The following is a 10800-nucleotide window of genomic DNA, read 5'->3' as shown; positions in this document are numbered from 1 at the left end:
GTAAGTGGCTTCGTAACATTAACAGTCTATGCTACGTACATACGTATGGAGTTACGACTTCGCTTTCCGCAAATCTCATTGGCGAATTTGTTGTTTTTATCAGTACGTCACGGACATGGTGGTTAAGCTCCGCCCCCTGGCTCATACTTGTTGCGGTTGGCTTGGTAACCGTTGCAGCGTTGTTGATAAAGTCGGAGGATATCACTGCAGGGTAGACACGCTCAGTTATGTAGTTGAATGCCGAGTTTTTAATTAAGTGTGTGCTGTTTGTTTAAATGTGATGCCCACGCTGTTTCTCAGTTAAACTCAGTGTCAGTGTACCAATCGTAGTCGGTTATGATGCCCTTTAGCTAACGTTAGCACTTAGCAAGCTAGTTAACCTAGCCGACATTACCTACAGGAGGGGGTTTACTGTGAGTTCTCAAAAAGGTGGCTGTTTCAGACCCTCTTTAGAAGATTTCGCACTCAAAAAACGGGATGCCCTTATGTTCAGACGTTTTGTTAAAAGGGCGAAAAATGCATGAAGCCTTTAGCTTGTTGTTTACCACAGGTCGTTGTAAAATGATCCTACAGATATTTGTGCCGTTTTTATAATCTCTGTATACCTTGGACTGAAAGCCTTCCTATCTGGATTAATCTCATTTTACAATCAGCATGAGATACATCAGGGTGCCTGACAATGCCAGCAGGTGAGTTTCCTGCTGTCCTCTCAGAACACCTCTGAAAGATAAGCCTGTGATTCTTTACTTAGATACAAATAGAAATACTTATGTTGAAAATAACATGTTCAAAGTAGAAGCCTTGTAATTTTACAAAAATCTGATCAATGACATGTACTTTAAGTTCTTTATGAAACAATGCCAAAGACACTTTTTCAGTCTCACATTGTTTTTATTATTTTACATAAATTAAATTAAAGCATTATTTTATAGCCTGTGGTCAAGATGGGCTTTCTATACTATCTTTTGTTGTGTAAAACAATTTAATGTGACAAATCTGTTGAAGTACATTATTAGAACATAATAAACCTTCCCCAAATCGCCACACAATGTTTTGATTGCATACTATTAACTGATCTATATATTACCCCTGAATGTCAACTTTCTCCCACATAATAGAAATGCCTTCCTTTTTTTATTTTAGGTGAAAGTGAAGACCGGGCAAAGACCCGTGAGAGATTTAATGAAGCGTTCAAGAAATACACTGAGTCAGAGAAGGAAAAGGTTAAGAAGAAGAACGCTCCGGAGACTATTGTGGTATGTGTTCTGACATATGAAGCTTGAGCTTTAATTGTGGAAAACATTACTCAAACACATTTGATAACTAAGCGCTGGATTACTTATAATCGATAATGTCAACTCTTTTTACGAGAATTCTGGTTAGAGCATGACACTGGCTGCAGAAAAATCTCGATTTTTGTTTTTTACATTCAACCCATTTTGTGTACTTTTTCTCCTTCCTGCATGATACAATGTAAAGCAAACACCTCAATTAAATAGTGGACATCTTTTAGGGTTTATCATATTATATGTAAAAGTCTCTGAAAGTGAGCTTAGTTGAGATTGTTAGATGAAAGTCCAGTTGCCTTTGGATCAAGCTTGGATTTGCCATGACAAACTACACAGACATTCTGAAGTTCTCTGGGTTTTTTTTTTGTTCCTTCAGCTTGAAAATCTAAAAAGGAACCTCAACCTTGAGAAGCACACAGAAGATGATGAGGCCATTCTCCAGAACACGTACCACCCTGAACAGGGCAGCCCTCGCTACACAAAGAATAAACGCAGAGAGAAGGAAACAGAAGAAAAAGTCAATTTTAACAACAGTAGAAATGAAGAGGAGATTCAAACTTCAAGAAGCAAGAGAAAAAGTAAGAGGGAACTTCCTTCCCTCCCCGTTTCTGAGGATGCTACCAGTTACATCGAGAAGGATGTGGATGTTTCCAAGTCTGAGATCCCTTTAGAGCCGGATGATGGTGGAGGTGGTGTCAAGGAGACAAAGCGAAAAAGTAAGAAGGAGAAAAGCAAAGGAGCTAAAGAGGCCAAGGCAGAGAGTCAGGCGGAGGACACAGAAGATAAGCTGCTGCATGAATACCAGCAGCAGATCGCACAGGAGGAGGAGGAGAGAACTTTAAAGAAGACCAAAAACAAGACCGAGGAAGAGAGAACCTTCTCCCAGAACGTGACGTTAAATAACCATGTAGGCAAGAAAAAAAAGAAAAAGCTGAAATCTGTCATCTCAGAGCAAGACGTAGGGTGTGTATACCTACTTTTTGTATGTCCTTTTTGTAACATTAGTTCACTGGGCTGAAATTAAACATAATACTGATGTAAGATGTGATTTTCTTTGCTCTGGTAGGGATCAAGATGAAGATGCTGAAAAAGAAGCTGAAGTTGAGGATGAAGCAGAGTCCAAGGGGAAGAAGAAAAAGAAGAAGAAAAAACATGGTCACTTCAGCTGTTCGTCTTTTACAGAATTCATGATTAAAATGTACGTTTACGCTGATTTGTGATTTTTTTAATTTTCATTTTCTTTAGTTGCCAAAGAAGAGAGTGAAACTGAGGCAGATATGCCAGAGCGACCCATGTTTGATGACAGCCTTGTGCTGGGAGTACACATCCACAGAACAGATCGCTTAAAAACGGACCTGCTGATCTCGCACCCCATGGTGAAGATCCACGTTGTGGATGAAATCACCGGACAGTATGTGAAGAAAGAAGACTGGTGAGCGTGGACAACAATCTCAGAAACCGAACATTCAGTGTTAAATTCTGCTTTTACAATTTCCAGTTACATTCTTTACTTCCTTCTGTCCTCCGTAGCGTGTCTGTGTTTTAGTTGAACCGAGGCACGCTTCATTTATTTCGAGCGTTGACTTGTTGGCTTGAAATGTATTGGTCGTGTTTTGTTTGTCGTAGCCATCGGCCAGTTTCCTCATTTTATGAGCGAGAGAACGTCGACCACATTCTGCCCATCATGACTCAGCCGTTCGACTTCAAGAAGAACAAAACGGTCATCCCTGAGTGGTGTGAGCAGATCATCTTCAACGAACGCTTCGGACACTTTGTTGAACAAAATGACGACGGCCCCAGAGTCATCCTGTTCTTTGAAGTGAGAGACATTTCATCCAGACGTAATGCAACCAATTACAGCGTATCTGTTGGTAAAATGCTTCATTTTCAATGTGTTATTAAGATACTGGACTTCATAACCATGGAAGAAGCAAGAACCAACGCGGATGTTGACAAACATGAGGGAGGCTTCAGAAAGATCGCATGGGCGTTCCTCAAGGTACCTGCTCATTCAAAGAAAACCCCAAGAGCTTCTTGTTGTTTTTACTTGCTCTTTAACACGTGTGTCCTTTCATTTTTGCACGTGTTGTTTAGATGGTGGGCACGAACGGTGTGCTGAATATTGACAGTAAACTTCGCCTCCAGCTCTTCTGCCCTCCACCCCGCGCAAAGAGGCAACCTAAAACAATCGAGGTGGTCGAGTGGTGGAGGAAATACCCCCGATACAAATATGCCTCCACCCTTTACGTGACGGTGAAGGGCATTAAACTCCCTGAGCATGTAAGCCACTGTCTGCTTTATAGATGTTGTGAATTATTTCTGTGAATAGCTTAATAACGTTTCACATTTCTTCAAACATTTAATATGTCACATACAGTATAAGAAATATCATACTAAAATGTTGCTTTAGAGAATCAGGTATAAAGCGATTCAGTAATGTGTTGCAGCTGATGTGGATTTTTTTTAATTTTTAATTTTATTTATTTTTTTGTTGTTCTGCAGGTGGACCCGAGTATGCGATCCATGATGGCCCTGCAGGAGGAGAGGGGTAGCACCTCCTACATTGAACTGCAGAATGAGGTCACCAAGAGAAGCCTTCCACAGCCTGTAGAGAACAAAACACCAGCCTTAAGATGGAGCAGACTGCCAGGACAGGTCGGTAGGAAGGGAGTCAGGAGGTCTTCTGTGCTGCAGGAATGACTGTGGCTTGTAGCTTAAAAAAAAAAGCACCACAAAATGAACTCCAAAAAAAGAGCAAACTTGGATACTATTGGAAATTAATCTTGATGAACAAATAGATGATGAATAGAAAAAGTAAATAACACAATTTAAAGAGCTTTTCTGTCAGGGGAGACAAAACCTATTGAGCATGTAATTGACTGATTGCAGTTGGAAGGAAAGAGAATAGCAGTAAGTTCAACAACTCCCTGACTGCAACAGAAAATGTACTGGAGAGAACTAGACTGGAAACAGCCACAACACTTTCTACCTTCTTGGTTTGCTGCCTGGGAAAAATTACAGCGATCTCTTCTTTGGGTACATAACACTCTCTGAAAGATCCAGATAATTCTGCACGCACTGTGATGTGGTTGAAAAAAAGGCTTCCCTGCATCAGGACACAAAGGATTTGAGAGAAATCAGCGACAAATAACACATACTGTTCACATTAGACTGTTGGCATCGTTTTTTCAAACAGCCCAGAGAAAAATGTGAACTTTTTTTCCCCGTCACTGCACCATTGTAACTGAGACTTTTCTGTTAAAGGTCTGTCGGATTCCTAACAAGCCCATGCTGTCTTTCCGTGGCGGCCAGATGGGCTGCTTCACGGTGCTCTTCTCTCACGCTGGGACGATACTGGCTGCTGCTTGCGCTGACAGAGATGCTTTCCCTGTCGTAGGTAAGCAACGCCTTGTCAACACCTACTCTAAACTAAACTCCTCAGCAGAAATCGCAAACCTAATTACCTTGCTGAGTCATCCTGAGTCATGCAGGTACATCACAGTTAAACATGCTCTGGTATCATCAATAACCAAGCTACTTGATTTTCTGTGTCAGTGTATGAGATCCCATCGGGGAAAGTTTTGGCTGCCTTCAGTGGCCATCTGAAGATAGTCTACGATCTATGCTGGTCCAGAGATGATCGGATGCTTTTGTCCGCCTCTTCTGATGGAACTGTCAGGTATGTTTCTGGTTTTTACCTTAAATTTTTTTTTATTTTTTATTGAATAAATCAAAAAGGGACTGCTGGTAAATTAACTGCTGTAGTCACAGTTTTTCTGTTCACCTCTAGGGGGAGTAAGTACTCCTCAAAGTGAAAGGCTCCCTTGCAGTGACTCAGCATGTTTTGAGCAACTATCTCGAAATGCATTATTCAACTCTTCTTGCTCTCCTCCATCAGAGAGTGGAACGTGGAGAAGCTCCTGGGAACGGCCCAGAAGGTTCTCCCCCATCCGTCTTTTGTGTACTGTGCTCAGTACCACCCCACAGCCCAGAACCTGGTGGTGACGGGGGGCTTTGACTCTCTGGTGCGGGTGTGGAGGCTTGATGTGGATGATGTGAATGGCCAGTTGCTGCAGGAGTTTGAGGGTCACAACAGTTTCATCAACGCGGTTTGTTTTGACTCGGAAGGTAATTAATGTGATATGGCCAGATTATGTCATTTTAATGTTCAGCACTTTGTATTACATTGTATAAAAAGTGCTATATAAATAAAGCTGATTGATTGTAATGACAAACCGTCCATCGGTGTGCACCTCTCGCAGTGAACTGCATCCCTGCACAAGATAAGAAAGTGATTGTTTTTATAAAGACGGACACGTTTAATTTCTTCAGTTATTTTATTTTTTAGGGGACAGTGTGCAGTGACATTTATCATGTATACAAAGAACAATGAAAAGATGGTTGCATCAGATTTTGAATGTGCTATTTTCCATTTGAAGTCTCGCATTTAAGTGACGCAAGACATACTTCCATGCAGTAAGATTTGGATAGCGGTGTAAATGTACTGCATTGCACACGTGCGAAATAGTGAAAAGTCATTAAACATTTCAGATTTAATATTGACATGAAAATAACTGTCATTCTGGTCTCAAACATAAAACTTGCTTTTAGCTTTCATAAATTGTTGATATTAAAAAGGTAGTTTCAGTGAGTATGTGAGCATGCATGTGTCCATTAAGTAAAACAAAAAAAAATCGAATTGTGTTCCTGTGTTTATAAGGGGCGAGACATGTCTGTCTGTGTTATGTAAATTGAGTGTATAATATACGTTTCCCTTGACGGCTGATGTTGTGTTGTTATGTTTGTTGTAATCAGGAAGGCGAATGTTCTCTGCAGACAACACAGGCCAAATCATTGTGTGGAAAACTTCAGTAAATGACAGCAAGCAGCGACAGCCATGTAATCACTGGGGTGTGGAGAAAGTACGTGAGAAGAAGTCTGTGAATGGTGTACCTACTGTACATGCACATGTTAAAGAGTGTACTGCACGACTAAAGGCTCATGCTTGGGCAGGTATGAAAGACGTTAGTGAGATGTTTTGAAACCGTGCACGCTTTCTCTTCGCAGAAAATTGACGAGCGTGACCTGAAGGGTATCCCTGTCAACAAGCTGCAGCTCCATCCGAACGGGCGGTGTCTGCTCATTCATGCCAAAGACAGTGTCCTCAGGATGATGGACTTGAGAATGTAAAGACGCCGAGACATAACCCGTCTGCTGTTAAAGTGAAAGTGTTTTGTTTTTGTTGTCAGTGTGGCTGCAGATTTGATGGTAACTTAGTGAAAAGGAAGTAAAAACATAACCAGTTTAGTACTTACATTAGTGCCCATGAAAGTTGTTACAGTCACAAAACATTATTAGAACTTTTAGACTTTTAATCTTGAACTTTTAAAACCTTTTCTCGCCCTTTCAGTCTGGTTGTTAAGAAGTACACAGGAGCAACAAACTACAGAGAGAGGATCTGTAGCACTTTTACACCATGTGGGAACTTCATCTTCTCTGGCAGTGAGGATGGGATGGCATACGTCTGGAATAGTGACACAGGTGAAAAGCATGTGGTATTCGTTTCGGTCATATAGAGGTTAAGCAAGGTGTTGTCAAAGCTGTAAACTAGTGTATCATTACAGGTGATCAAGTCGCAGTCTACTCTGAGCTTTGTTACCCAAGCGCTCTCCATGGAGTGTGTTTTCACCCGCACGAAAACATGGTCGCTTTCTGCGCCTTTGGTCAGAGCCAGCCTGTCCACGTGTATCTGTACGATCGCAAAGGTTTGTGGAAAAAACGACCGCTCGCTTTAAACTTCCGTATTTGTCATTACTCTCCTGACCTGTAAATGAGTTGATACAAACACGATACGATGTCATGCTGTTTCTCAGTTTCCCAGATGGAGGTGCACAATTTAAAAGCGGCCTCAGTTGACACCAAAACCATGAGAAACACGCCTGATACACCAGTGTTACAGGACATGACCACTTCTTCAGCCATGGATCAGTTTGCCCACACAGCAAGGCTTGCATTTAAAATGCAATGTATTAAGGAGACACTGGACTCAGTTCTTGTAAATAACATTCTCTTTGAATTTGACACAACACATAAGACAGATGGACATTTAAAATGGAATATTAACAAAACCCTTTTCCCGCATTTTAGGAACCAAATCAGAGGTCTTTGACTCCTGGATTCTTATACGAACAAGGTAACTTTCAGTTTGTCTTTTAAAAGTAAACTGTTGATTTGAATGAAATACTTTTTTTTATCACCACGGTTTAACTTTCTATTTTTGTCTTCTGTCTGAAGGCAAAATGGGAATTACAAATACAGGAAGGAGCTTGACATCAGATTCTGGCACTGTGAGTTTTTGGTCAGGGTTCCTTAAAGACACTTTTATGAAGCCAGTGTTTTTCAGGCTCATAGCTTGTGATTAACCTTCAGAGGAAGGAAATTATATATATATTTTTTAAGATAAATTTGCATTTCCTCTGGGTCTCTTTTTATCCACATTATCCAGCTGGCTGCTATTTTCTAATGTGTTAAATCTCAGTAGAAAAATCACAATTAACCACTGGCCAGAAAAATTGCATAATGAGGCCTCGGAGGGTCTACATGAAGTAGAGAACGAGCTATTCATTTACAGTTATTTGAACTGGGTGAAAAAAAAAAATCTTTTTTCTCCACAGACGGGATTAAATGCTTCATTACCACCTCCGTCTTTCTTGTCCCCGCACTCCAAGCTGCAGCTGTCTGGATCTCTAGCTGAGCAGCTGATCCCCCAGGCGGCTCTGAGTACCCAAAATCGTGAGTGGCTTGTACTGTTCATAACGCTCTTATGTGTCTTAAACGAATGAATGGTTTTAACGCTGCTCTTTGATATGCTCGGACAAATCTTATAAAGCAAGATTAAAGCTGCGTGATTTACATTAAGGGGAGGCCTTAAGAGTTTTTCCTCTTGTCATATCAGGTGGTTTTAGTCCAATTGGTCAGCGTCTCAGAGGATCCTTTAGGCTCCAGGTAAGACACAGATTAGTCAATTGCTGCTGGGGGTCTGCCACATAGTAAACATGATGATGAAAATGATGCTTGTTCTTCTTTAGGGCCTTCCTGACCACTTTCCTTCAGGCAGCCAAGTGGAGACAGATTCAGCTCCTGTTCAACAAGTAGTAAGTGTACGCTGTAGCTGAACGCTCGGTCACTAGGAGCCGCCCCATCTCATGTTGAATCCATCTCTCCTAGGTCGTCGCGCTCTATGACTACAGAGCTAATCGGTCGGATGAACTCACCATACGCCGCGGTGATGTCATCCATGTGCTCTACAAAGACAATGACAACTGGTGGTTTGGGCGTCTGGTCAATGGGCAGCAGGGATATTTTCTTGCTTCTTATGTAGCAGACCAAAGTGAGTGTTTTACATTTTGGTTTATATAATAGAAACATCTGACCAAGTAATCTGATTGGACAGGAGGAATCCCAAGGGTGCTTATATATAGTACACAGCAGCCGGGCGTTCTGAGTGCAGCTAATTCACATTACAGCTGAACGTCTTAGTCTGGGCCAAACAAGTTCAGAATCACAGATCACTGATGAAACTGTCTACAGAGCCCTCAGTTCTCTGACTGCATGATAAATAGAAACATTCAAATGCATGTTCCTGAAACAAAGAGGCTGATTCCCTGTAACGTTTCAGTACACACAAAGTATCAAGAATGAAGGAAAATGTTCATGTGTTGGTGCCAACAATCCAGTAACAGTCGAGTTGATACATGATTCTGAGTTGTTTTACATTGTAGGAGATATCAGTGAAGAGGTGACTCATTCCGTAGAGTCACACCCAGGCCTGTCTGAAGGGACAGTGGAGAGGTCAACACCAACCAGGGTAAGAATGCACTCTTACAGTGGTAACACGAACAGGCAGGTGAAACACGGTGTGGCTGTGATGGGTGTATTCATTTCTGGTACTCCATATCTAGGTTTCCTTTGGCTTTGGTCTGTTCAGCCCCTGTTCATGTTTAGAATACAGATACTTCAAACACTCACTGCAGTCTTCAAAGGTCGCTTTAAAAAGTAGTTTTTAGCCCTGACTTTTCCTGTGGTGAGATTAATTTTTGTAACTTTGGCTGAAATGTCTCAACAACTTTAAGTTTAAAGAACTTTTTAAAGTACATTTCTTTGGAGGGATTTACTTTCCTGATTTTGTTTATCATTCCAGTATTTATGTTCATGACCAAAGACCTGCAAAACCTTTGATATTTAAACTTCATTTGGCTTATTTTAGCATGCTAAGGTGGAATAAATGCTTCACGTTTGATGGACTTATCTTCAGTGTGCTATGTTTTTTTTTTTTTTTAGTTTTGAACTTGTTGGTATGCTGAGTTAGCAGCAAGTATAAGCACTGCTGTTCCCTAAGTACAGTCTTACAGAGCATTTTTTCAATCCCATTACTTTTACCCAAAATCTGCAAATACTTTTAGGATTTGCATGTCATGTGCCTCCTTATGACTGCCTGAGCTACAGTGAGATTCTGCTGCTGAAACAATTCTCATGACATTCAAAGGAGCCGTACAGTAAAACATGTTTCTGTAATATTCTAAACATATTGTGACTAAAGTAAAGTACAGAGCTGTGCTGGAGGCAGATAACATAAGTATAGATTAACTATGAGTACAAGCCACTGTCAGCCTGAAGTGAGTGAGTGAATGTATTATCTTTTTAAAAGGCTTCTTGGTGTGGTGTTGAGGTACTTCTACAGAACTATATCTTCTTCTGTCATCCTGTTTTCCTACTTCTATTCTCCTTCCTTGCTTTTCAAGGTATCTGCTGCAATTACTTCTTCTGGTGAACTTAGATTTCTTTCTGAGCCGACACTATCAGACACCGAGCCTGAGCTGGCCGATGCCAGGTAAGTGTTGTTTTTTTTTTTTTTGCTTTGACAGGGTCACGATGCCTGCATGAAGCTCAAAGTCTCTTTTTTTTCTTTAATGACTCTAGGACATGATGTGTTATATTGTGGTTAAGTAATAATGAATCTTTTTTTTCTGGGCTTTGCTGCATCCATAGAACTAGAAGGAAAAAGAAGGTAAAAAAGCCAGGAGTTCCCCCAGCTTTATCCCAAACCACGTTTTCCGATGCAGATGCTTCAGAATTGACAAGCACCCGGAGGAGAGGCAGACTGACTGACAGACCTCTCCCAAAGAGACTGACAGGTCGGACTAATGGTGCCTTTGAGTCTGACACATAAAGTCAATGACACGTGATTGTTTTACCACGACTGCTTTCTTTTTTCATTTAAAATATATTTTTTATGGCAATAAATTGTACATGTCTATTGAATCTTTCTTGTCCTTTTATATACTCACACAGCCCATGTATTTATATCATGTAATTTGCCATGTATGGATTGAACGATACATAAAAATCTGTTTGTTTTACTTATCTATTGTTGTTTTCATTAATGTCTTTATTTTAACACATGATAACGTTTTTACAGTGTCTATTATATCAAGTTGTTTGTTCCTAGCCT

General features: G+C 40.8%; 1 protein-coding gene across 3 annotated transcripts; it reads left to right on the top strand.

The window, feature by feature from the left end:
• The first annotated feature begins 77 nt into the window (after nucleotides 1-77).
• On the top strand, nucleotides 78-10712 carry ahi1 (Abelson helper integration site 1). Of its 3 annotated transcripts, none has more exons than XM_079370561.1 (27): nucleotides 78-211; nucleotides 654-689; nucleotides 1144-1256; nucleotides 1666-2252; nucleotides 2356-2444; nucleotides 2535-2721; nucleotides 2916-3108; nucleotides 3193-3288; nucleotides 3384-3569; nucleotides 3792-3944; nucleotides 4554-4686; nucleotides 4845-4968; nucleotides 5188-5417; nucleotides 6105-6211; nucleotides 6357-6475; nucleotides 6700-6830; nucleotides 6914-7054; nucleotides 7163-7344; nucleotides 7437-7482; nucleotides 7584-7636; nucleotides 7964-8081; nucleotides 8245-8294; nucleotides 8378-8443; nucleotides 8517-8679; nucleotides 9071-9156; nucleotides 10091-10179; nucleotides 10338-10712. In XM_079370561.1, the coding sequence occupies exons 2-27, from the start codon at nucleotides 680-682 to the stop codon at nucleotides 10516-10518; spliced, it is 3633 nt and encodes a 1210-aa protein (XP_079226687.1). In that variant the 5' UTR covers nucleotides 78-211; nucleotides 654-679; the 3' UTR covers nucleotides 10519-10712. The 3 variants fall into 3 exon arrangements, with proteins under 3 accessions (XP_079226687.1, XP_079226686.1, XP_079226685.1); XM_079370560.1 differs by having other exon boundaries at nucleotides 79-211; nucleotides 619-689; XM_079370559.1 differs by having other exon boundaries at nucleotides 80-689.
• Nucleotides 10713-10800: the final 88 nt, after the last annotated feature.

This window comes from Symphodus melops (genome assembly GCF_947650265.1).
Source record: "Symphodus melops genome assembly, chromosome: 19".
NCBI classification, from domain to species: domain Eukaryota; kingdom Metazoa; phylum Chordata; class Actinopteri; order Labriformes; family Labridae; genus Symphodus; species Symphodus melops.
Note: the sequence above shows the minus strand (reverse complement) of the source record. Positions and strands in the feature narration are given on the sequence as shown.

Coding starts and splice junctions, on each gene's coding strand:
- ahi1 (XM_079370561.1), top strand. Junction 6,831..6,913: donor CGTCTGGAATAGTGACACAG/GTGAAAAGCATG, acceptor GTATCATTACAG/GTGATCAAGTCGCAGTCTAC. Junction 7,055..7,162: donor GTATCTGTACGATCGCAAAG/GTTTGTGGAAAA, acceptor GCTGTTTCTCAG/TTTCCCAGATGGAGGTGCAC.